Source organism: Canis aureus, chromosome 4 (assembly GCF_053574225.1).
Source record: "Canis aureus isolate CA01 chromosome 4, VMU_Caureus_v.1.0, whole genome shotgun sequence".
Classification (NCBI taxonomy): Eukaryota; Metazoa; Chordata; class Mammalia; order Carnivora; family Canidae; genus Canis; species Canis aureus.
In genome coordinates this window covers 22940249-22968070 of record NC_135614.1, presented here as the reverse complement: position 1 = coordinate 22968070, position 27822 = coordinate 22940249, and the positions used below count along the sequence as shown (strand labels likewise).

The window sequence follows — 27822 nt, the reverse complement described above, 5'->3', positions numbered from 1 at the left end:
GGCATTCTGGCTTAGAACCTGTGATTTATTTTATTTTATTTATTTGAGAAAGAGAGTGAGGGAGTGGGCAGGGTGGGGCAGAGGGAGAGAGAGAGAGAAAAAAGCAGGCTCCCTGATAAGCAGGGATTTTTTGAAAATCATAGAAAAGTTTGACACCTGAAAATGCAGTCATCTGCTTAATTTTATAAAGAGAAGAAAGTAAACAGATTATAGTTATAATATCTGTTTTTAAAATTTAGTTCTCTTAAAGCTCATCTGATAGGGTTGGAGAGGAGCTTATTTTTAGCTATGGCATGTCAATTAAGTTTTATTACTTTTTTTTTTTTATAAAGATTTTATTTATTCATTCATGAGAGACACAGAGAAAGAGAGAGAGAGAAGCAGACACACAGGCAGAGGGAGGAGCAGGCTTCATGCAGGGAGTGGGACTCAATCCTGGGTCTCCACGCCCTGGACCCAAGGCGGCACTAAACCGCTGAGCTACTGGGGCTGCCCAGTTTTATTACTTTCTATAGATACATACCGTAGAGTTTGTTGGAATTGCCGGGAATAGGAAATCTGTGTTTTTGGAAACCTAAATGAGTATTACTGTAAGGTGTTTCTTGGGTTTTAAATTAAAAAAAAATTTTTTTTATTTATTCATGAGAGACAGAGAGAGAGGCAGAGACACAGGCAGAGGAAGAAGCAAGCTCCCCACAGGGAGCTGGATGTGGGACCTAAGCTGAAGGCAGATGCTCAACCACTGAGCCACCCAGGGGCCCTTGGGTTTTAAATTTTAATAGGTTAACCATCTCCTCTGGACTTTTAATACTAAATTTAGTGAGCAAAGTTTTTTGGTTGGCATAAATCATATTTTCCTTTGTGAAGTTACAATTCTAAATGAATAGGGTGTGAGCTTTGTTTATCATATTTTTTTTTCCATCAGCTGCTCAAATAGACATCTTTTGTCAAGGAAATAATCAGGAACCCATTTACTTTTTTGTTTTAAAAATTTTTTAATTTTTTTCAGCTCTATTGAGGTAGGATTAACAAATAGTCATGTATTTAAGGTATATAATATAATGTTTTTATATATGTGTACATTGTGAAATGATCTCCCCCAAGTAAGCAAATAGACCTCTTCACCATCTGACATATTTACTTTTTGTGTGTGTGTGTGTGTGTGTGTGTGTGTGTGTGCGACAAGAATACTTAATATCTGCTCTTTTAGCAAATTTCATTAAGCCATGGTGTACATTAGATCTCCTGAACTTAATTGTCTTATAATGGAAAGTTGTACCAGCATTTCCACTTTTTCTCTAGCCCTTGGCAGTCACCTTTCTACTCTGTTTTTATGAGTTTGACTTTTTTTGGATTCCACTTACAAGGGAGATCAGATAGTATTTGTCTCTATCTGACTGATATATTTCACTTAGCATATGTCTTCCACGTTTATCCATGTAGTCATAAGAGGCAGGATTTCCTTTTTTAAAACTAAATAAGATTCCCACACATGGGAGTGCTCTTCAAGATTATGATTTAATTTCTTTGGGGTATATACCCAGAAATTGGATTGCTAGATTATATGGTAGTTCGAGTTTTAGAGTTTTGAGAAACCAGCATACTGTTTTCCATAATGGCTGCACCTGATTTACATTCCCACGGACAGTGCACAAGGAGGAATCAATTTACATATAATAGTTTAGAGTATATCCTGTAATCAAAAAACCAACTTTGAAGCCAAAACCTAAAATCAAGAGTTAAGAGCCCTTGTCACTTGGTGAGTACTTAGTAAGGTATAATACCTTAGAAATGATGAAATCTGGTATACCTTTTCAAAAGTTCCTCTATGGGGGTGGAACATTTCCTTATGTGAACTCTTCTGATAGGGATTTTATACTCCAAAACTATTCTATAGGTTTTTAAAAAAAAAAAAAAAAAAAAAGGTAAGCTGCCCTTGTTTTTTATTAGCCTCTTGCTTCACGTCTAATCTCTAGATATATTTGGAAGAAAATCCTAACTACCACTGTTTTTCTGTAAATTTTACTGCAAAACAGAAAAGTAAAAGTAAGGAGGATAGAATCAGAGACTGATTATTTTTTCCTAAGTCTTTGTTCCTTGATTCCTGAAGTTATCCAGAGAAATGCGATAGATTAACTTGAAAATGCTAATTTAAGCCACTGACATAATTTTGCATTATAGCATGTCATGTTCACTAGGCTTCAGATGCAGTGTTGGAAACAGATTGTAAATCATGAGGTGGTCACAGGTTCCCCAGTAAAGACCCATTTAACTTTACTACTAAGATTCAGAGATGGGATATAATTATATTAAGAGCATGGTCCCTGTATACACATACTTAACTACATTAGTAATAATAGCCTACCAAATAGCTATAGCCTGCTCACTAGCCAACAACTCGTTAGACTACTAATTTGACCCACAAGAAAACTAACCAGTTTGGAGACGAAACCTATGATCACCATACCACTATAATATCCCTATTTAATCAGTGAAATGAAAAGACTAAGCAAAATATAGGTTACATTTCTTCTGTCCCTAAAATACAAAAGTATTTAAAAGTATTTATTTATTTATTTATTTATTTTTTTAAATTTTATTTATTTATGATAGGCACACAGTGAGAGAGAGAGGCAGAGACACAGGCAGAGGGAGAAGCAGGCCTCATGCACCAGGAGCCCGACGTGGGATTCGATCCTGGGTCTCCAGGATCGCGCCCTGGGCCAAAGGCAGGCGCCAAACCGCTGCGCCACCCAGGGATCCCTAAAAGTATTTAAAATACAAAATAATATGAAATGAAAAGACTAAGCAAAATATAGGTTACATTTCTTCTGTCCCTAAAATACAAAAGTATTTTTTTTTTTAAATATTTATTTATTTATGATAGTCACAGAGAGAGAAAGAGAGAGAGGCAGAGACACAGGCAGAGGGAGAAGCAGGCTCCATGCACTGGGAGCCCGACGTGGGATTCGATCCCGGGTCTCCAGGATCGTGCCCTGGGCCAAAGGCAGGCGCCAAACCCCTGCGCCACCCAGGGATCCCACAAAAGTATTTAAAAAGTATTTAAAGTCTTTTTAATTTAATAGAATGATGTAATTAATTTTATCCTTAAATTTCTAATCTTGGAATCTGGACACCTTCGACATTGACATTCTTATTGATGAAATGATTACAAATCTGAGAAGTAAGACTGATATGCCTAACTTTGGGAAGTCAGAACTAAAGCTATGGTTTGCCTTTCCTCTGCCTCCCACAGGCTTGTCAGAATCCTCCTACAAGGGATGCTAACCTCTTCCTTCCTTCCTCTGAAACTATAAATAAGGAGCTAGATGCCAGAGCAGGGATGAGAATCAAAGCAGAGTAGAGGTGGAGAACAGAGTTCTGAGAAGCCCTAAAAATGGGGATAATAAGATAATAAGTCTAGGATTGAGCTAAGTCATAGTTGAAACCAGTTGGGATTAGTGAAAGAAGGCATGAATTCATAACTGGGTACGAAATATCCTAAAAACTTGTCTCACTATTTTATTTATTTATTTTTTTTTTAAAGATTTTATTATTTCACAGAGCACAAGCAGGGAGAGCAGGAAAGGGAGAAGCAGGCTCCTACAGAGCAGGAAGCCTGATGTGGGACTTGCTCCCAGGACCCTGGGATCATGACCTGAGCCGAAGGCAGATACTTAACCTACTGAGCCACCCAGGCGCCCCTTGTCCTCAGTATTTTAAATGCATAAACATTGGAAACGTGAGAATGCGTAATTTTTCCTAATTGTTAATTGTAAAATCCACATAAGCTTGACAGTCGTAAGCATTGTTAAGTTTAGTGATACTGAGGGATTCCTGGGTGGCGCAGCGGTTTAGCCCCTGCCTTTGGCCCAGGGTGCGATCCTGGAGACCCAGGATGGAATCCCACATTGGGCTCCCGGTGCATGGAGCCTGCTTCTCCCTCTGCCTGTCTCTCTCTCTCTCTCTCTCTCTGTGACTATCATAAATTTAAAAAAAAAAAAAAAAAGGTTTAGTGATATTGAGTACATTCACAGTGTTGTGCAAACATAACCACCCTTCATCTCCAGAACTCTCTTGGGCTTGCCAAACTGAAACTCCACCCCCATTAAACACTAACTCCCCATCCCTCCTGCCAATCCTCTGGCAGCTACCCTCTACTCTGTGTGTCTGAATTTGGCTTCTTTAGATACCTCAGGTAAGTGGAAACATACAATATTTTTGTCCTTTGTGACCGGCTTCTTTCACTTATCACATCTTCAGGGTTCAGCCACATTATAGCATGTTAGAATTTTCTTCCTCTTTTGGGCTTAGATATTGTGAATCATGCTGCTATGAACATGGGTGTACAAATGCCTCTTCAAGACCCTGCTTTCAGTTCTTTTGGGTAAATACCCAGAAGTGGAATTGCTGGGTCATAGGGTAATTCTGTTTTTAGTTTTTGGGAGGATTGCCATTTTCCACAGTGGCTATTCCATCTTACATTCCTACGAACAGTGCATAGGAGTTCCAATTAGAATGCATAATTTAACAGTAAAAGCGCTTCTGGCAATGGAGTAATTGGTTGGGATTACTTATATTACCCTGAAAATCCTAAGGATTACTGGTCACCTGAACAACTCTCTGAATTGCTGCCATGGTTTTCTAGGAGGAATAAACTATTCTGTACTAGTAGTTCCTGCTAAAGAATGAAGCTCCTCTGTTGTATATCAAAATACTTAAGTAACACCTATATTGTGATAATAATTGGAGAGAATAATGACTAAAAGCTATAAGCTCATTGCTTTATTTTTTTTTTTTATAATTTTTTTAAAGATTTTATTCATTCACAAGAGACACAGAGAGAGAGGAAGAGACATAGGCAGAGGGAGAAGCAGGCTCCATGCAGGGAGCCCAATGTGGGATTTGATCCTGGATTCCGGGATCACGCCCTGAGCGAAAGGTAGATGCTCAGCCTCAGCCACTCAGGCATCCCAAGCTCATTGCTTTAAAAAAAAGATATAATAAATGGGCAGCCTGGGTGGCCCAGCGGTTTAGCACTACCTTCAGCCCAGGGTGTGATCCTGGAGACCCAGGATCGAGTACCCTGTCAGGCTCCCGGTGCATGGAGCCTGCTTCTCCCTCTGCCTGTCTCTGCCTCTCTCTTTCTCTGTGTCTGTCGTGAATAAATAAATAAAATCTTAAAAAAAAAAAAGATACAATAATCACTACAGCATCTCCAAACACTTGAAAATGTGTTAAACATTTCATTTTACAGACAAGGTCTCTCACTCAGGTTTGTGGACTCCCCGGCTGTAGCCTGAGGACTCCACACAGAAACAACCCAATTTGGAGATCCAACTTTTAGGGAGTAAAAGGAGCTTTTATTCTGTTCACCACTAGTCTTCAGGGCCTGGGAAAATAACAGAACAGTGGCAATCAGTGATTCATTATTTGTTGAAAGAAAATGAATGAATCAGCTCTGAGACTTTTTAAGGATACTCCTTGCTATTTTTTGGCTTACCTAATTTCTAAAAAGCAACAAACCTTCACGGTTTTGGAGTTCTTGTGTTTGCAGTAGTTATCTTACCATTTTCAGAAAGATGTTTTCTTTCCTGTAATGTTGGTCATTCTTTTCTTTCTTTGCTTGCTTGCTTCCCATTATATATAGTTATGTGGGTTTTTGTATCATTATATAATGTGGTTTTTGAGGATCTATATTTATCATGTATTTATCATGTATTTTGAGGCTCTGTATTTATCATCGTATTTATCATGTAATCCAATTAAAATGTTCTACAAATATAGTTACTAAATTTTGAAATCATATATTTTACCTCTATTTGCTACTTTTTCCCTTGAGGTAATTTATTTATTTGGTAATGCTTTCTTTAAAAAAACCAATCTCTGGGAATCCTTGGGTGGCTTACCGCCTGCCTTGGGCCAGGGCCTGATCCTGGAGACTCGGGATTGAGTCCCACGTCAGGCTCCCTGCATGGAGCCTGCTTCTCCCTCTGCTTCTGTCTCTGCCTCTCTCTCTATGTGTGTCTCTCATGAATAAATAAATAAAATCTTAAAAAAACAAAAACCAGTCTCCTTGGTTTTTGCTTCTCACTCTTTCACGTGGTAGCAGCGCCATCTTGTGGACCCTTAAGATATTGCTGCTTGTTCGTATGACTCGTATGATTAGTTCGTAAAAATATATATATATGTTTTTTAGATTTTATTTATTAATTCATAAAAGACACAGAGGGAGGCAGAGACACAGGCAGAGGGAAAAGCAGTCTCCTCGCAGTGAGTCTGATGTGGGACTCGATCCCAGGACTTCGGGATCACACCCTGAGCTGAAGGCAGACACTCAACCACGGAGCCACCCAAGTGTCCCAAGATCTTCCATTGTAATACCTACCTGAGTAGTGTACAAGATAGATGCAGTTCTTGAAAACGTATAGTAGGTAGAATGAAATTTAATCAAAGATTGGGTCTACCCATGAACAATGTGTTACTTTTTCTAAACCACATAGTATTTACCTTACAGGGATAGAGCACTTATCTCTCTTTTTACCAGTCCCTATTTGTGATGCAAAGTAGCAGAGAAGTAATCCTAAGAAGTGTGTAACTAAGTGATTTTCAGTTGAAATCTCCCTTTAAAAAATATACATTTTATAGAAGAATAATTGCAGATTTGTCTTCATATATGCCTTTTGCAGAAGCTGTAAATTGGAAAACTGCATTTAAAGTTTGATCCCGGGATGCCTGGGTGGCTCAGTGGTCGAGCATCTGCCTTGGGGTCAGAGCATGATCCCAGGATCCAGGATCGAGTCCTGCATCAGGCTCTCTGCATGGAGCCTGCTTCTCCCTCTGCCTGTGTCTCTGCCTCTCTCTCTGTGTCTCTCATGAATAAATAAATAATATCTTTTTTAAAAAAAGTTTGATCTCTTGGTAAAAATAAATTTGACCATTTAAAGCTCAGTTTAAGGCTGTAAACTAATTACAGTAGCACTGCCATGAATCAAAATATTTTTGGAACTTATGTGCTCTTCAGTGTCAAACTTCTTGTCTTTTCAAGGAGTACTTGATTTTTTAAAAACAGCCAAGTTGGGAGAATGATGTGGGTAATCGAGTTGATTGATTTTGTATGAGGCTAAAACTAAAGTATGACAAAGTAACTAAATGGACTTGGGTTTGTCTTACAAACTGCCTCTGAAATCAGAGTTCCGAAAACATCCTCAGCAATTGCACTGTCATTGGAGGAAGTAAGTAGCCTTTGGAGATGATCACTTTGAAGATGGGCTTCCTCAGAGATAGAAATTCTGTTATGTTTAAAAACTGTTTCTTTATAGGAACATTCTTACCCACCCCCCAACATTTTATTATGAAAAATTTATTATCTTTACTTAAACATACAAAAAAGTTGAAAGAATATACACCATGGACAGGCATACAGCCACCACCTTGATTCTACAGTTTTGTTTTTTTTTTTAAGATTTTATTTATTTATTCATAGACACAGAGATAAAGAGGCAGAGACACAGGCAGAGGGAGAAGCAAGCTCCATGCTGTGACCCCAGGATCACACCCCAGGCTGTAGGCGGCGCCAAACCGCTGTGCCACCGGGGCTGCCTGATTCTACAGTTATTTTGCATATTTGCTTTATCTCTTCATTCTTCATCAGTTATCTGATTTTTTTTTTGATGAATTTTACTGAAAGCCCATTGACTTCCAAAGTCCAAAACAATGAACAATTTAATTCTGGAAGAACTAGAGCATGCTCATTGAAGTAAGATAATAGATTAGCTCCTGGGACCATCTGAATTCTGTTTTTTTTTTTTTTTTTTTTTTTTTTCAGGACGTTTTCCACATGGTAGTTGAAGTACCACGCTGGTCTAATGCAAAAATGGAGGTATGTTTCCCCTTATATTCATAATTAGACTTAGGGTACTAACTTTGACCTAGCCACACTGATTTGTTTAAGGGTTTAACAGCTGAAGCCCTTCTTGTTAGTGCAGTCTGCTTTCCAGTTGGATCCCCTGTTGCCTGCCAATCTCCCACTGAGACTCCAACCCAACCAGTTACTGTTTACAAATATGCTATGGACTTTCCATCTCCACACCCTTGCTTCTGGCATTCTGAAAGCCTAGAATTACCTTTTTCTCCTCTTTTGTCCTCTTAAGTCCATCATTGATGCCTCCACAGAGTCAGTGGGCTCTCTTTAGTTACCCTAGCCACCTGTGATTTTATTAGAATTTCTGTTGCATTTTGTTAATTTCTTTCTGATGATACCTAATAGGTTTGGCTTTTTGTTGTGGTTGTTACACATTTTATATCAGTTAATTAAGCTTTTTGACAGTAACCCCACTTTGCATATGTTATATACTCAAATATTTGAATAATTTAAAATGTTTTAAAGAAAATTTTAAGTTGGATAATATTTATTTTGCCTGTTTAAAAGAAACCTTAAAACATTTCTCCAATGTTAGGATTTATTACAGATAATTTTAGTTTTTGCTTTCTGGAGTAAGTAAATGTTTTTTGTTTGTTTTCCTTTCTGTATACCTCAAATAAGTTTTCCACTTAAAGGCTGATTACGGAAAAACATATCAAATCATGAAAATGTTAGAGGTAAAGCATGTCATTAAAGTGGAATTAGGGGCTATGTATTCCACAATTCATTTCCTCAAATCCTTATTTGAATAGTATTTTATATCCAAATATTCTGATTTGAAATTTTTTATTTCAGATAGCTACAAAAGACCCTCTAAACCCAATTAAACAAGATGTGAAGAAAGGAAAACTCCGTTATGTTGCAAATTTGTTCCCTTATAAAGGATATATCTGGAACTATGGTGCCATCCCTCAGGTATGTCCCTGTGTGATTGCTCGAAATGTACTTTTTAGCTTACAAACGGTTAACCCGCTGCTGTTAATGAAAAAGATTTAAACACATGTGGAAAGTGTTCGCTACGGTAGATTTTAGCAACAGAAGAGTAATTATTTCAGTACTTTCTTGAACAAGTTATTTTCAAAATAAACTGAAAGATAAATGTTTATAGTGTTGATTTTTTTAAAAGATTTTATTTATTTATTTATTCATGAGAGACACACAGAGAGAGAGAGAGAGAGAGAGAGAGGGAGGCAGAGACCGAGGCAGAGGGAGAAGAAGGCTCCATGCAAGGAGCCTGATGTGGAATCCGATCCTGGATCCTGGGATCACGCCCTGAGCCAAAGGCAGATGCCCAACCGCAATGCCACTGAGGTGTCCCTGTTTACAGTGTTTAAATTCACATTTGAAAGTTTATTCTTTTCTGAAATATTTATTTTTCTATATGGACTGGTCATAAACCATACACACTGTTTCTTTACATAATGAGTGGCAAACCTGTTAGGAGAGCCTGTATAGCCTGGTGGTTGAAAGCTCTGTATTGGTACCACATCTCAAGTCTGTTATTTGCTAGCTCACTCGACTAACTTGCCTTTCTTCCTTCCCAAGACCTATCTCCCCAAGATATTACTAGCACCTAGCTCACAGGCTGTTGTGAGGAACCTAGCGCATGTATGCTTTTATGTTAAGAGTCCTGATTTCTTCTTCTTAATGCCACTCTTTTGTGGTAGAGTAGTAAATGGGATTCTGTTTTCCTTTATTTTATTTTTTTAAAGATTTTATTTATTCATGAGAGACAGAGAGAAGCAGAGACACAGGCAGAGGGAGAAGCAGGCTCCATGCAGGGAGCCCGACGTGGGACTTGATCCTGGGTCTCCAGGATCACGCCCTGGGCTGAAGGCAGTGCTAAACCACTGAACCACCCAGGGATCCCCCAGTTGCCCTTTATGCCTCTTCACTTTGATGTTTTTGCCTTTACTCCAGTTGAGTAGGCAAACAAATCCAAGATATAAGTTCTAGATTGGGGAGAAAAGAACTAGAACAATGGCTACATTTTAAAATTCTGGTAGTGCGCAGACTATCCATTCGTTTGTGAGATGCTTTATGAGGACTCAGGAAATAAAGCCAGCAATTGAAAGCTCCAGAAAAATCCTGATTAACTTTTCAGTCTTGGCTCCTGGTCAATGATGACACTTTTACCACCAGAGCATCTCATTTCCTTTATTTTATTTTATTTTATTTTATTTTATTTTATTTTATTTTATTTTATTTTATTTATTTATTTTATTTTATTTTATTTTATATTTTATGTATTTTATTTTACTTTATTTTATTTTATTATTTTATTTTATTATTTTATTTTATATTTTGTTTATTTTATTTTATTTTTTAAAGATTTATTTATTTATTTTTATTTATGATAGACACAGAGAGAGAAAGAGGCAGAGACACAGGAGGAGGGAAAAGCAGGCTCCATGCCGGGAGCCCGACACGGGACTTGATTCGGGGCTCTAGGATCATGCCCGGGCCAAAGGCAGGCGTCAAACTGCTGAGCCACCCAGGGATCCCCGCATTTCCATTTTAGTACTACTGTCTACGTACGTCTGTTTTGGAAATTTATTCTAAAGAAAATCTAGTTAGTAGAAGATAGTGAACATGAAGAGTTCATCAAACGCATTTTACTTTCAATGTGTTTTTTTTTTTTTTTTTTTTAATTTTTATTTATTTATGATAGTCACAGAGAGAGAGAGAGAGGCAGAGACACAGGCAGAGGGAGAAGCAGGCTCCATGCACCGGGAGCCTGACGTGGGATTCGATCCCGGGTCTCCAGGATCGCGCCCTGGGCCAAAGGCAGGTGCTAAACCACTGCGCCACCCAGGGATCCCACTTTCAATGTGTTTTTTAGGTAAATATTTGGGTCTGTATTTGTGTTGCATGTTGTCTGAGCTATTATTAGGTGGTTGTTTTTGCTTGTTTTAAATAGGTTCATTATTGGGACCCTGGCTGGCTTAGTCAGTAGAGCCTGTGACTCTTGATCTCAGGTGGGGAGTCAAGCCCCATGTTGAGTGTAGAGATTACTAAAAATAAAACAAATAAATAAACTTAAGAAAAGATTATTCTTTCTTTTAAGGTTTAAATTTAGTTTAGCATATTTTTGAACATATATAGCATATGTAGCATAATAGAGCCCCAACATTTAATTAAAATTATTGTATATAGTGAAGATTCTTAGATGTGAAATAAAAATTTGGGCAGCCCGGGTGGCTCAGTGGTTTAGTGCCGCCTTCGGCCCAGGGTGTGATCCTGGAGACCTGGGATCGAGTCCCACATCAGGCTCCCTGCATGGAGCCTGCTTCTCCCTCTGCCAGTGTCTCTGCCTCTCTCTCTATGTGTGTCTCTCATGAATAAATAAAATCTTAAAAAAAAAAAGAAATAATTTCTTAAAAATGAGAAGAAACTAGGGATGCCTGGGTGGCTCAGCGGTTGAGCATCTGCCTTTGGCTCAGAGCATGATCCTGGGGTCTGGGGATCGAGTCCTGCATTGGGTGGGCTCCCTGTGAGGAACCTGCAAACTTAAAAATTAGAAGAAAATAGCTAAAGATTCATATTTAAAAAAATTTTGAGGGGGGATCCCTGGGTGGCTCAGCGGTTTAGCGCCTGCCTTTGGCCCAGGGCGCAATCCTGGAGTCCTGTGATCGAGTTCCGTGTCAGGCTCCCAGCGTGGAGCCTGCTTCTCCCTCTGACTGTGTCTCTGCCTCTCTCTCTCTCTCTCTCTCTCTCTCTGTCTATCATAAATTAAATAAATAAATAAATAAATAAATAAATAAATAAATCTTAAAAAAATTTTTTTTTGAGTATAGTTGACTGGATTTATATTTTTGCAGACTTATGGGGTGTTACTTTTTAATGTCAAACATGATCCACTTTGTTAGTAACATGTAGAAGAGTGATATACTCTCAGCCTTATTATTGTTATTTTTTTTAGACTTGGGAAGACCCAGGACACAATGACAAACATACTGGCTGTTGTGGTGACAATGACCCCATCGATGTGTGTGAAATTGGAAGTAAGGTAATGGAATCTGAAATATTTTTCTGTAGAGTCAACAAGATAGTAATGTGGTATACAAAGTTCATACTTCAAAAAATATTGTTAATAAAATATATGAGTATCAGCAAAATAATGATGTCTCTTTGATAAATTAAAAGCTTCTGGTTCATTGAAGCATTTGTATGTTACAATTTGTGCATTTAAAACTAGTGTGGAAAAGTGTGTATATATGCACACATGACTGTACATACATGTGGGAGAAATGGTTGTGTCCTCATTGCTTCAGAAGGCAGATGGTGAGTCAGTAGGTGAAGAGTACTAGGAGGCAAATTTCATCTCAATACGGGGCAAACTTTACCTAATGACTGGGAGCAGTCAGCGACCTGACTCATGCCAGATAACCTCATGAGCTGGAGACAATTGGTCAGAATTTCTTTATCAAGTAGGGCTGCTGTAAGATTATGACTATAATTCTATTTCTTTATGGTTTTTCTCAGGCTCAGGGAAATAGTTAACCAAAAAGAAGGCTGTCATTAATTTTTTTAACTCATAAAGTTAAGTCATATATGATATGCCTAATTCAGTTGTTTCTATAAAATAAAAAGCTGAGAAAGCTTGCTTATTTATTTATTTATTTATTTATTTATTTATTTATTTATTTATTTATTTTCTGGTTAACATATAGTGCAATAATGGTTTCAGTAGAATTCAGTGGTTTATCATTTACATACAACAACCAGTGCTCAACACAGGTGCCTCCTTAATCCCCATCACCCATCTATTCCCCTACCCCATCTACCGCCCTCTAGCAACCCTGTTTGTTCTCTGTCTCTAAGAGTCTCTTATGATTTGTTTCCTTCTCTCCTTTTTTTCTTTCCCCCTTCCTATATGCTCATCTTTTTTTTTCTTGAATTCCACAAATGAGTGAGATCATATGGTATTTGTCTTTCTCTGACTGACTTATTTTAAGAAAACACATTTAAATGTGAATTTGAGACATTATGGTGGATTTATTCTTTGGCACAAACAGTGGCAGTTCAAAAAGTAGGAATTATCCTGAACCATATTATTGCTTTTCTTAGGGCCTATAAGTAATAAGGTACCTATTTTCAATTTTGATAGGACTGACAGGGATTTGCTTGTTTAGCTTTTTAAAAATTGCTTAAAGGAACAATCTTAAGGTAAGTTTGCAGAAATTCAGCATCTTCTGTATTTCCTGTTAACTACCAAGTAAAACTTTTCTTCCAAAGGTTCATTCTGTAGTATGGTCCTAACTGTGGGTATTGACTCTTAGGTATGTGCAAGAGGTGAAATAATTAGGGTGAAAGTTCTGGGCATACTGGCTATGATTGATGAAGGAGAAACTGACTGGAAAGTCATTGCCATTAATGTGGATGATCCTGATGCAGCCAATTACAATGGTAAGGAAATCTGAAGATCTAAGTCTATCCAAATCTTATGCACCACCAAACTTAACCTATAATGACAGAATTGGCTTCAGTAAGCAATAAAGAATAAGCCCATGCCTTCAGACTGTTAAAGAATGGAGAAGCAAAATATTCAACAAAGCGTTGTTACTTTACATAGTGAACTTCTTAGTAGTTAACTAAACTTTCTCCTTCGTTCCAGGAAAGGAAAAATCTGGTAGTTTGTGTCTACTGTTTTCTTTTTTCCTTCCACACATACTAGCATTCAGCTGCTCTATTTATTTACTTAAAATTTTTTTTTATTGAGACATGATCTGCATTCTGTAAAATTTGCTACTTTAAAGTATATAATTCTACGATTTCTCATATATTTACTTGGTTGTACAACTATCACTAATACCTAATTCCAGAACAAGTTCCCCACCCTAAGAGGAAGCCCTATATCCATTAGCAATCCCTCAATATTTCCACTTCCTGCTGTCCCTGGCAACCACTAATCTATTGCCTGTCTTTATGGATTTGCCTGTTCTGAACATTTCACACAAGTGGAATCGTATGATAATGTGCCTGGCTGGCTTCTTTCACGTAGCATCATGTTTTCTTTTTCTTTCTTTCTTCCTTTTTTTAAAAAAGATTTTATTTATTTATTTATGAGAGCCAGAGAGAGAGAGGCAGAGACACAGGCAGAGGGAGAAGCAGGCTCCATGCAGGTAGCCCGACAGAGGACTCGATCCCGGGTCTCCAGGACCACACCTCGGGCCGAAGGGAGCGCTAAACCACTGAGCCACCCGGGCTGCCCAGCATCATGTTTTCAAGGCTCATCTACATTTTAACATATATCAGTACTTCTTTCATCTGCCGCCCCTCCCTCTGCCCCACCCCCCCCTTTTTTTTTTTGGTGGTAAAATTCACTTAACACAAAATTCACCGTTTTAACCATTTTAAAGTGTACAGTTTGGTGGCATATAGTACATTCACAAGGTTGTACAGCCTTCACCACTGTCTAGTTTCAGGACATTTCATCACTTGAAAGGAAAACTTTCCCTCTAAGTTGTTACTCCCTAGTCCCTGCTCTTCCTGGGCTTTGGCAACCACTAATCTGCATGTCTGTCTCCATGGATTTCCCCATCCTGCATGTTTTGTATACTTGGAATTTCATATACTTGTGACCTTTTGTGTCTGGTTTCTTTTACTTAGCATAATGCTTACTAGGTGCATCCATGTTGTAGCACTCCTTCCTTTTTTTGGCTGAATTCTATACATTGCATTGATATATGCCACATTGTGTTTATCCATTCATATGTTGGTAGACATTTGGTTTGTTTTTGGCTATTAGGAATAATGCTGCTGCTATGAACACGCCTGAACAAGTTTTTATGTGGACAAATGTTTTTAAATCTTCTCAGATACAGATACCTAGGAGTGGAGTTGCTGAATCATATGGAAACTCTCATGTTTAACCTTTTCAGGAATGGCCAAACTCTTTCCCAAAGCAGCTGCACCATTTTACCAGTCCTGCCAGCTTGCTATAAGTGTTCCAATTTCTCTACTTCCTTGCTCATTTGTTACTTTTTTTATTATTATTATAGCCATTCTAGTGGTATGTTTTATTGTTGGATTATAAAAGTTTTTTATGTATTGTGGACACTAGACTTTTAGGAAATACATAATTTACCTGTATTTTTTTCCATTTTGTAGATTGTCCTTGAATTTTCTTAGTGTAAGCACTCAAGTTTTCCATTTTTGTGTAGTCTGATTTATCTTTTTTTTTTTTTTTTTCGTTTCCTGTGCTTGTAGTGTCATACCTAAGAAACCACTACTTAGTCCAGGGTCACAAAGATTGATACTTATGTTTCTAAGACTTTTATAAATTTAGCTCTCACATTTAGGTCCCTGATCTTTTCTATGTTAATTTGTGTATATGTTATGGATTAGGTCAGCATCGTTCTTTTGGACGTGGATATCTACTTGTCCCAGCACCATTTTTTGAAAAGACCATTTATTCTTTCCCCCATTGAATTGTCTTGGGAATCATTGGGAACCATTATTGGGAATCACTTGGCCAAAAATGTATGGGTTAGTGCTATAATTTGATTGAGTCCTTTTTGAAAAAGAAATGTTTGTAACTCTGTGTCTTATTATCATGACTATTTTTTTTGTTTTAAGATTTTTATTCATTTATTCATGACAGACACAGAGAGAGAGAGGCAGAGGGAGAAGCAGGCCCCATGCAGGGAGCCTGTCATGGGACTTGATCCCGGGTCTCCAGGATCACACCCCGGGCCGAAGGCGGCATTAAACCGCTGAGCCACCAGGGCTGCCCTATCATGACTATTTTTATATTAATCTTGCCTCTCGTTAATAATTAAATCCATTTTAGTTATTGAATTGACCTTCTCTTGCCTGTCTGAAATGGGTCTTACTGGACTAAAATCAAGATATCACAGGATTGTATTCTTTCTGGAGGCTCTAAAGAAAAATATTTTCCCTTGCATTCCAGCTTCTAAAGGCTGCCCACATTCTGTGATTCATGTCCTCTCTCCATCTTAAAAGCCAGCAATTGCAAGTCAAGTTTTTATCTCTTCTTCCCTGATTCTTCTGCCTTCCTCTTCCACATGAAGACCTTTATGATTAAGCTCACCCAGATAACCCAGGATTATCTCCAGTTTTAAGTTCAGCTGATTAACAACCTTAATTCCACCTGCAACCTTCATTCCCCCTTGCCATGTAACATAACAAATTCACAGGTTCTGGGAATTAGAGTATGTACATCTTTAAGTGTGGACAGTTTTCTGCTTGCCACAAATGGTGACACTAATGGTGGATATATGATACTATGCATTTGTCAAAACCTCTAGGATTTTATAGTAGCAGAATAAGGCTGTGCCCCTTCTAAAGATGTCTACCTCCTAATCCCCAGAAACTCTGAATAGATTACTTTACATGGCAGATGGACTTTCAGATGTGATTAAGGTTAGGTCCTTGAGATGGGGAGAGTATCATGGATTATCCAGCTGGGCCCCATCTAATCATGAGTCCTTGAAAGCAGAGAGCTTTTCTCACCTATAGTCAGAAGGCGATTTGATGACAGAAGAAGAGTCAGAGAGAGTCAGAAAAAGGATAAAGATAGTTTCAGATAGTTCTGTATTAAAATTTTGTACAGTGATTCTCATGATCAATATGTCTATTTTCATATGTGCTACTTACATAAGAGCACTTGTGCTAAGTGGCATGCTCCAGCCACAGTTAGTGAAGCCACCCACACCTGTCAGTGTGTCAGTGGCATTTTGCTAGGGCATCATTTCCCTGCAGTAGAAGCTATTAGAACCCTGAAAATTTTCTCTGGGTGGCTGCCCCATGGTGCAAGTAGCATGCAGCTTTCCTACAATGTCAACTCAAGACAGTATCTGTCTGCCATCCATTATAATTTGAAGAGTTTACTGGAGTTTCTAGATGGGGAGAACTCTTGACTAGCCACAACTTTGGGAGAGATAGACACAGAGCCATGGAATAGGACTGCTTATCCACTAAAGCAACTAGGTTGGATACATTGATCCTCTTTGAGAGAGATAGAGAGGTTGTGAGACCAGTAAGTGAGTTGGAGGAGGGGCAGAAGGAGAGAGAATCTCAAGCAGACTCCGTGCTAACTGCAGAACCGCAGAACACGGGACTAGATTCCACAACCCTGAGACCATGATCTGAGCCAAAATCAAGAGTTGGTTGCTTAACTGACTGAGCCACCCAGGCACTCTGAAAAGTTTTTTAAACAGGACATTTTTCTGTTGGCCAGAACCACAGCATTGTGATATAGATGCCTATCCTGTAGAGTGAGAAGTCTAGCCTTATTTAACAGGTCACTGGTCAAGGGATTTCAGTATAATCCCTTTTTTCTTATCTTTGGTAATTGGGGTGTGTGCCTCTGAATATAGCCCTCAGGCTGTCTGTTTTAGTATCTGCTGCCCTTCTCATAGAAATTACCTACCCTTGCCAAACCAGTTCCTTCCTTATGGAGTCCCCAGTCATTTTTCCTCCCTCTGTCATTTTTCCTCCCTCTCTTTTAATAGAAGTTACTATTGTATTGATCCCTTAATAAAGTCACTAGATGATTTCCTTTTTATGTGTATGTGTTCTCTTTATAACACGGTGGTTAGTTCTAATGCTATGCTATCTTTTACTTTGTTGATAATCTATCTCATAGCTCTCTCAAAGTACATACTTGAGATTTTTATTACATGAATAATTATATATGCATCTTGCAACCTGCTTATTCTCTTCTTAGATATTAATGATGTCAAGCGGCTGAAACCTGGCTACCTGGAAGCTACTGTGGACTGGTTTAGAAGGTACAAGGTTCCTGATGGAAAACCAGAGAATCAGTTTGCTTTCAATGCAGAATTTAAAGATAAGGTAATGCGTCATTTTGACGTGTAGCTTTAGGCCTGTTTGTATTGAGACTAATGTAGCTATTTTATGAACCATTTAAAGACTATATGATCATAAAACAAGTGTTTAAAGACATAAGTGAGACAGCCTTAATATTGATTTATTCATTTAAATGTTCTCTTCTGTTTTTGACATGAGGAAGTGAATTCAGAAAAGACAGAGTTATCAGGCTTTGGGAAACTGCTAACAAGGAAAGAACACTTATCTGTCGTTGTAAGGCATATCTCTTCGAATTACAGGATTTTGCAATGGATATTATTAAAAGCACTCATGACCATTGGAGAGCATTAGTGACGAAGAAAATCGATGGAAAGGGAATCAGTTGGTAAGTAGTAACTCTTCTCTGCATGTTTAACACAACAAGCACATCAGCTTGCTCCAAAGGTTTTAATGACATAAGCACACTGTATCATTACATTCCCTTAGAACAGAGATAACTGGTTTTGTCATTCAGTGCTAAAGTGAGTGGGAAGGTAGATATGTAAGCAACTGAAAAGTACTCGTAAGATACTCTCTGAACAAGTACAAACTAAAACCATAAAGGGAGAGTGAGATCAGAGCTTCATGAGGGTATCGAAAGGCTTCCTCATATCGGGGTGCTCCGAATGTAGTGAGTAAAACAATGTTGAGTGCAAAGTTTTTCTGATATAAATATGTAAGATGCGCTGCAGCTAAAACCAGTATCTACCACGTACACAAAATTTACTACTGCTTATAATAATAGCTAATATTTGGTGAGCAGTTGAATATTTGCCAAGTATGTAGCAGGGAAAGTAAACTTAACCAATGTCCTTCCCTGATAAGTGTTTTAGAGTTAGGACTCACATCCAAGCCTGTCTGGCCCCCAAACCATGGTCAGGATCATATACTTCCTCTTGGGTATGTAAAGATTGACAAGAGAATGCCCATTATCACCACTTAACTAATGTTCTTGAAATAGTAGTCAGTGAAGTATATAAGGGAAATGATGTGTTTTGATGCAGGAATATTGGAAAAGGAGGAGCAAACTGTCACAGGTATATGATTTTGTACCCAGAAAACAATAGGAAAAGTAAAGAATTCAGCAAGGTGTGACCAACTACAAAATGAATATATGTGTATTTTGATAGCTTTCTATACAAATGGTAACAGAAACTATAGTGGAGGAAAAGGACCCATACAGAATATAGTATTTAAGAAATAAAACATAACCACGGTATAAACAAGACATCGGTAGGACCCAGAAGAAGAAAACTTTAAGACTATTGAAGAATATAAAATCTGTTGAATGAAAAGGAAGCTATGTTTGTAAATAACATTTCCGTTTCATTAGAAGAAATTTGCATGTGAAAATAGCGAGGAAAATTCTGGGGGGTAAAATGAGGTAGTGGTGGTGGGGTGGAGTTATCTTTGTCCTGTTTAGTAATATTGTTTTCCTGAAAGTTTGATGTTGAAGAAGAAAGTCAGATCACTCAGTCCTTTAGAGTTTGGTAGACCCACAGAGGTAGAGGAATTTAGTTTATAACAAAGTATTACAGGTGGAGGGTTTTGGACCTCTGGCTGTTTAAGAAGACAGGCTAGATCTTGATCTTGCTCATATACTCTTTTTTTTTTTTTCTTGAGATTTTATTTATTCATGAGAGACAGACAGAGAGAGAGAGAGAGAGAGGCAGAGACACAGGCAGAGGGAAAAACAGGCTCCATGCAGGGAGCCTGATGTGGGACTCCATCCCGGGTCTCCAGGATCAGGCCCTGGGCCGAAGGCCACGCTAAACCGCTGAGCCACCGGGGCTGCCCTCCTATATCCTTTTATCAGAGATGCATAGTGGCATCTGCCACCATGTGCTGCCTGTTTCTTTTTCTTTTTTTCTTTTTTTTTTTTTTCTTTTTTTAATATTGTATTTATTTATTTGAGAGAGAGACAGCACAAATGAGGAGGAGGGTCAGAGGGAGAGGGAGAATCAGGAGCCTGATGAAGGCCTGGCCCAACCCTGAGATTATGACTTGAGCTGAAGGCAGTTGCTTCACTGACTGAGCCACCCAGGTGCCCCTGGCTGTTTCATTTTGTGTCTCAAAGGTGCTGTAACTGGGCAGGTGGCTCCCTGAGTGCCCCTCAGAAGCAGTTCAGCACCTTTTCTTACATTTAGCTTTTCCCCACTTTTATGTTAACAGGGTGCGGTCTGTTAGTACTTGAGTTTGCAGCCCTTGACTTACATCAATATTCAATTCCAGACACATAAATTTTGATGTGAAAAGATTCTCGAAAAAGTATAATTGAATTTCTTTATTAGCTTATAGCAGAGAAGGCCTTTCAAAACAGAGCACAAACTCAAAATCCATACAAGATACGGATATTTTTATGTATCAAGAGACAGTTTTTCCCAGTTGTATTTTTTTATTTGAACAAAACACAACAAAGGGCTAAATAGCTTGTTTAAGTTGGTAAGAAAGACTAACAGCTCGATAGAGAAAAAAGGTAAGAGAAGGAAGTTTACATAGAAGAAGGTATACAGTCTGACTCATAATTTAAAAAGCAATTCAGGGGCATCTGGGTGGCCCAGCTGATTGTCTGTCTTCAGCTCAGGTCATGATCTTAGGGTCCTGAGGTTAAGCCCTGCATCGGGCTCCCTGCTCAGTGAGGATGTGCTTCTCCCTCTCCCTCTGCCCTTGCTCATGTTCTCTTTCTTGCTCACTCTCTCTCTGTCAAATAAAATAAATAAATAAAATCTTGGAAAATAAAATAAAATGCAATTCAGCAAGATAATGGTATCACCCATTAGACTTGCAAAAATTAAAAAAAAAAAAAAAGATGATAGCTAGGGATACCAAGAACATACATATGTAGCTGCTAAGCTATAGATGGGTATATCTTTGTAAAGGGCAATTTGACAGGATCCAGCCCAGAAATTAAAATTTCATGTATGGGATCCCTGGGTGGCTCAGCGGTTTAGCGCCTGCCTTCAGCCCAGGGCGTGATCCTGGAGTCCCAGGAACGAGTCCCACGTCGGGCTCCCTGCATGGAGCCTGCTTCTCCCTCTGCCTGTGTCTCTGCCTCTCTCTCTCACTCTGTGTGTCTATCATGAATAAATAAAAAATAAAATCTTTAAAATATAAAACAAAGTAAAGTAAAAAAATAAAATTGCATGTATTTCTTCATACCACCACTGCTAGGAATATACCCATAGTTCACCAAGATCCATGTATAAGATGGTGTCATTTATAATAACAAAATGTTATGTAATATAATGGTTATGTACATCTATGTAATAGAATAGTAATTAGCACATTCAAAAATCTCTATATATGTTGATATGGAATGATATCCAAAATATGTTAAGGGAGAAAAGCAAAGTTCCTAGTAGTATATTTAATAGGATCCCATTTATGCAAGATAAACACCCACCCACCCACATGCCAGCATCTGTATTTATATCTAAATTTTTTTTTTCTGGGGGAAATAAGAACTATAAATTGCCTTTGAAGACAGTCATCTGGAGAGGAGAGGAAGGAAGGCTTTCATTTTATGATTGTCTGCATTTTCTTTTTCTTTCTTTCTTTCTTTCTTTCTTTCTTTTTTTTTTTTTTTTTTTAATTTAAGATTTTATTTATTTATTCATGAGAGACACAGAGGAAGGCAGAGAGAGAAGCAGGCTCCATGAAGGGAGCCCGATGTGGGACTTGATCCTGGGACTCCAGGATCACGCCTTGAGCCACAGGCAGGCACGCTCAACCGCTGAGCCACCCAGGCATCCCTAGATCATTGTTTAAATCTCTGAATTCTAAGAGGTGAAACTTTTCTATCAAAGCACATGGATACAGTTTATCAGAGTATTTTCCAGAAATATTTCTCTGGGAACCAGGTGTTGCTCCCACTAGGACAGTTTATCTCAGATCTTTCACTAGCACTGATAGGAACTGATATATTTTTTGTTTTTGTCTAATTAGGAAGGATATGTTTCTCATTTTATTTTGCATTTCTAGTTATTTCAGTGAGAATTACAGGGCATTCAGTCATTACAGGGCATTTCTAAATTTGAACTTGTTTTGGGTGCTTGAATAAAAGTGGCAACAAGAATAACTATGCCTTGGCAAAATAAATAGAATATATAATATAGGTGGAGAAAGCTTTCAACTAAATCAAACTTGACTTTCATCTGGTCTACCATCTTCAACTTTTAAAAAAAATTATTTTTCATTGGGATGTAATTGACATAACATTTTGTTAGTTTCAGGTATACAGTGTAATGAGTCGATTTGTACTTATTACAAAATGATCATGGTAAGTCCAGTTAACATCCATCACCGAACATAGTTACAACATTTTTTTTTCTTGATATAAGAACTTTCAAGATCCACTGTCCTAGCTACTTTCAAATATGCGATATGGTATTATTAACTATAGTCACTATAGTTACATACCCATGACTTAGTCATAACTGATCATTGGCAACTTTGACCCCCTTCACCCATTTTGCTCACCCTTCACCTCACCTCAGGTAACCACCAATATGTTCTCTATATCCATGAACTTCGGTGTTTTTTTTTTGTTGTTGTTGTTGTTTGTTTTTTTTAGATTCCACATATAAGTGAGATTATATGGTATTTATTTTTTTGTATGACTTATTTCATTTAGCATAATGCCTTCAAGTTCCATCTATGTTGTCACAAATGGCAAGATCTCATTCTCTCTTATTGTGTGTGTATATACTACATTTTCTTTATCTGTTCATTCATCGGAGGACCTTTAGGTCGTTTCCGTGTCTTGTTGTAAATCCTGCTACAGAACATGAGGTTTTCCATTTAGTGTTTTTGCTTTCTTCAGACAAATACTCGAAGTGGAATTATTGGATCATAGGGTAGTTCTATTTTTAATTTTTTGAGAACTCTTCATACTGTTTTCCATAGTGGCTGCTCCAGTTTGCATTTCCTCCAAGAGTGCAAAAGGGCTTCATTTTTTCTACATCCTACTAACACTTGTTATTTCTTACCTTGTTTGTGACAGCCATTCTAACAGGTGTGAGGTGATACCTCATTGTGGTTTTGATTTGCATTTCCCTGATGATGAGTGATGTTGAGCATGTTTTTTTGTATTTATTGGTCACCTGTATGTCTTCTTTGGAAAATTTCCTATCCAATCCTCTTACCCATTTTTTAATCAGATTTTGTTTGCTATTGAGTTGTTTGGGTTCTTTATATATTTTGGATCTTAACCCCTCATCAGATATATGCTTTGCAAATATTTTCTCCCATTTAGTAGGTTGCATTTTAATTTTGTTGATGGTTCCCTTTGCTGTGCCAAAGCCTTTTTAGTTTGAAGTGCTCCCAACTTACAGATTTTTGCTTTTACCTTTGCTTTTTGGATAAATCCAAAAATTTATCCTCGAGACTGATGTCAAGGAGCTTACTGCCTATGTTTTCTTCTAGGAGTTTTATGGTTTCAGGTCTTACATTCAAGTCTTTAACCTATTTTGACTTAGCATTTGTGTATGATAGAAGATGGCGGTCCAGTTTCATTCTTTTGCATGTGGCTGTCCAGTTTTTCCAACACCATGTGTTGAAGAGGCTGCCCTTTTCTCATTGTATATTCTTGGCTCCTTTTTTGTAAATAAATTGACCTTATACAAATGGATTTTATTTCTGGGCTTTCTATACTGTTCCTTTGATCTATTTATCTGTTTTTATGCTAATACCATACTGCTCTGATTGCTGTGGCATGAAATCAGGAAGTGTGATGCCTCCAGCTTTGCTCTTATTTCTCAAAATTGTTATGACTATTCAGGGTCTTTTGTGGGTCCACATAAATCTTAGGATTGTTTGTCCTGTTTCTGTGAAAAATGCCACTGAATTTTGGTAGGGATTGCATTGAATCTGTAAATTGCTTTGGGTAGTATAAATATTTTCACCATATTAATTCTTCCAGTCCATGAGCATGGACTATCTTTCCATTTATTTGTATTTTCCTCAATTTCTTTTTATTAAGGTCTTATAGTTTTCAGCGTACAGCTCTTTCCATGGTTAAATTGGGATGCCTGGCTGGCTCAGTCAGGAGAGCATGCAACTCTAGATCTTGGGGTTATGAGTTCACGCCCTATGTTGGACATAGAGATTACTTTAAAAAATTTATTCCTAGATATTCTGTTCTTTTTGTAACTGTAAATGTTACTGTTTTCTTAATTTCTCTTTCTGATTGTTTATTACTGTGTGTGAAAAATGCAACAGATTTTTGTATATACTGATTTTGTGTCCTATACCTTGAGTAAACTTGAGATTCAGGAAAACCTGACTTGAATCTCATCTGGTCTACCATCTCAACCTGCTGTTTTTTAACTAGTAAGAGACCAGCTTTGTTACTGTGACTCATGACTACTTCTGTTTTGTTTGATAGCATGAATACTACGGTGTCTGAGAGCCCCTTCAAGTGTGATCCTGATGCTGCCAAAGCTATTGTGGATGCTGTATGTAAAATTTTTCCTTGAACGAGAGCATACCTGGTGGCTAAAAAAATATGATGCTAATGGGGAGAGAAAGTACTTCTCTCAACAAATATTGGAGTTCCTCCTGCATGCATGTTATTGTGTGAGGTCTTGAAACCACAAACCATGAGCGGACCCAAGTAGACCGTGGACTGAAGGGAGAGGCTGGGAAGGGCCCCAGTCAATTCTGAATGGGAAAATAGTACAATTATAACAATCAAAATGATTCCAGAATGTACTAACTAACCCAAATACCTGTGTACCTATCATAAGCCCTTTTTCCCAAAGGAATTAATGGGAACTTACTGGACTTGGTTATAGCAAGGACTAAGAAAGTGGCCAAGTTTCAGGCACCATGCAGGAGTGGCTCATAATCCTAGAAAAGGCTTTCTTGTAAGGTAGTCGACTATTCATGAAAGAAAGAATTTTAGCTTGTATTATTTTTAATTATTTGATTTAGATTAACCAAAAGACTGAACGAGGTAATCTTATTCTCATTTATGATATCCAATAAGGAAAACAAAAGAAAATGAAGTCTGACTTTGTACTGCCTTGTAAATGGGGTATGGTACAAGGAAAAAACATTGAAGCCTGTATATTTAGATTTATCTTTATATATGAATTCTGACAAAGTTGAGATGAATAAGAAAAATTGGAAGACAAAAACCATTAGTTAATATAACTTTTGAAAGAGAATACTCTGTCTACTTTCTATGTATATGTATGTATATATAAAATCATTATATAAGCATCAATCAGTTATTTCAAGCAACATCTCTATTTATTCTCCCTTGTGCAATTGAAAGCTAAGAGGCCTGAATTGGTTTTTGGTAGTCGAATGAACCTTGCCTTGTTCCTATATGTTATAAATTATTTTTAGGACCTAAAAATTGGGAAAGTTATCTTCTGTTCAGATTCTTTCTAATTTTTTTATTGGTATACTTTTTTTTTTAGCTTACTTGTTTTCTGGAATTAGACTAATATATTTTAATATTTTATTTTAGTTACCGCCACCATGCGAATCTGCCTGCACAGTACCAACAGATGGTAAGATCTATATTCTAGTAAAATTACACTAAACAGTATATGTGTGGGAAAATTATATCTATCTACAGATACATATTACACACCACATCCACAGAGAAAGAGAAGGAGGGGGGGAAGAAACATTTTTAGAGTTCCATAAGTATGTGGGAAGAAAGATGGTTATAACACCACCTTTCACGCCACCCCCCATCACAGCAATTCCCAAACTATGACCCACTGTTCCCCTCTGGGTTTCAGGTAGATGCCTTATGGATGTTGGAGCAGGTGGGGCTCTGGATTCCCATCAGGCCACCAGCTGCTTCACCCAGAAAGCAGTTTTCTCTCCCTTGAGGTTTAGAATTCTCTGTAGGGGGCAACTCTGTCGGGACCCCTCTCACTTCGCTCACTCTCAAATTAAAAAAAAAAAAAAAAAAAAGAATTCTCTGTAAGAGTCTTCTGGTGAGAATCACATATATATTGATTAGTATCAAGAGTGAGAAAGCCCAAAACACTGTGATTAAATTACCTGTTTTTGCTGCAGTGAAACTTAGGTGTAAGTTTGTTTTAAGGTAATCCATGGTAGGATACGTTAAAGCAAGTATGGTATTCTTTGTTATAGTTTGACTGTATTTTGATTTTTTTATTATTATTTAAAAATTTTTGAATCTTAATAGAGATTCTAATTTGGTTTTCTTTTCTCTGAATGCAGTGGATAAGTGGTTCCATCACCAGAAAAACTAAGGAATATTCTGTGGAATACAAGCTTGATATTCCTGCATCCTATTCATGTGGAGTATTAGATGCAAAAGTAGTAGCTTTTCAAAACTTTAAATTCATAGAACTAATCTAACTAAAGCAAAATTCTGCTGTGACCAATATATTCAGGATGTTATATATCTAAAAGCATTCTTCATATCTCAACTAAGATAACTGTTAGTACACTCTTCAATATCAAAGCAGTTGTAATTTGGAAGTCATTTGTGAATAAATGTGCAAGATGAGTGCATATTGGATGTATATGTTTACCATGTGTTAGAAAATAAAATTATTTTGCTGAAACTTCATTTATAATATTTTTACTTTAATCTGAAGCCTGACATTACCAAACAGGCATGCATGCTATTTGGTGTTTGTTTTCTATCCATGATCTTATAATTTAATTTCAAAATTATTAGACTAAAACGGACTTTATTTTTAGGAACCTGAGAATAAAATCCCTTATGTTTACAGTAGTCTTGATACTATATTCCTACTGATTCCTAGCATCTCATTATAAAGCAAAAGCTTTTAAACTTCTGTCCTATTAGTGAAAAGCAAAACTTTGCTCACCTTTTGAAATGATATAGTTACCTTTTTTACTTCTTGAATCAGCAAATTGGATTCTTAAGTCATTTGTGTTGTATTCTGAGATATCCACTCCAAATAGCTTTGTGATTAAGGTCGTGGTTTTTGGAGATGTACAGACCTGAATTTTCAATCCTAGCCCATCTGCTTTTAACTATGTAATCTTAGGTCAGTTAACCCACTACCCAGCTTAGGTTTCCTCATTTGTAAATAAGATGTTACTCATGTAATATCCTGTATTAAGTAAATTTTTTAATTGAAATTTTTTGAGATGATTGTGGATCCACATGCAATTGTAAGAAAGAGAGTCTCTCTATACCTTCCCATTTCCTCCAAAGATATGATTTTGCAAAACGATAGTATAATATGACCACTTAGGACACTAGCTTTGATACGGTTTGCTGATCTTATTCAGATTTTCCAGTTTTTACCTATGCTCGTTTGTATGGCATATTGTTCTGTACAACTGAATCTCCCATGTATGTTCTGGCATCCTACAAGACACTGAACAGGTTTGTTTTGTTTTGTTTAACATTTTATTTATTTGAGAGAGAGTGTGTGAGAGAACATGAGTGGGGGTAGAGGCAGAGAGAAAGAGAAGATACAGACTCCCTGCTGAGCAGAGAGCAGGGCTCTATCCCAGGACCCTGAGATCATGACCTGAGCTGATTAACCACTGAGCCACCCAGGTGCCCCAAGACATTGAACAGTTCTGACAGCATACCTTCGTCTTGTCCTTTTACAACCACACCTTCCTCTTACAGGTTCTCCCCACCCTCATCCTTAACCCTTGGCAACCACTAATCTGTCCTCTATTTCTACAATTTTGTCATTTCAAGAATACTGTATAAATGGTACCACACAGTGGGTGGCCATGTGGGACTGGCTTTTTTCACTCAGCATAATTCCCTGGAGATTCTTCTAAATTGTTGCATGTATCAATAGTTCATAGCTTTTTATTCATCCCTTTTTATTGCTAAGTAGTATTCCATAGTAGGCTTACTCTAATTTTTGGCTATTACATGTAAAGCTGCTGTGAACATTCCCAGACACATCGGTGTGTCAGCATCACCTGTCACTGTGATTGCTAGGTGAAATGATGGATGCGTGCTTAGTTTCATAAGAAGCTGCAAGATTGTTTTCCAAAAAGGCTGTACTAGTTCACATGTAAGATAATTACTGCTATTTTGCTTTTTATGCTGTTTGGTGTTTGCTCAG

At 37.6% G+C, this 27822-nt stretch overlaps 1 protein-coding gene across 1 annotated transcript in view; it reads left to right on the top strand.

The window, feature by feature from the left end:
* Nucleotides 1–26324, top strand: part of PPA1 (inorganic pyrophosphatase 1) — a 36025-nt gene extending 9701 nt beyond the window's left edge. The window contains exons 3-11 of the mRNA XM_077894831.1: nucleotides 7829–7882; nucleotides 8720–8839; nucleotides 11847–11933; nucleotides 13207–13333; nucleotides 17619–17746; nucleotides 18022–18107; nucleotides 24147–24216; nucleotides 25239–25281; nucleotides 25970–26324. Coding sequence (XP_077750957.1) covers nucleotides 7829–7882; nucleotides 8720–8839; nucleotides 11847–11933; nucleotides 13207–13333; nucleotides 17619–17746; nucleotides 18022–18107; nucleotides 24147–24216; nucleotides 25239–25281; nucleotides 25970–26001 — 747 coding nt within the window. The 3' untranslated portion in view covers nucleotides 26002–26324. The remainder of the gene's footprint in view (nucleotides 1–7828; nucleotides 7883–8719; nucleotides 8840–11846; nucleotides 11934–13206; nucleotides 13334–17618; nucleotides 17747–18021; nucleotides 18108–24146; nucleotides 24217–25238; nucleotides 25282–25969) is intronic.
* The last annotated feature ends 1498 nt before the right edge of the window (nucleotides 26325–27822 follow it).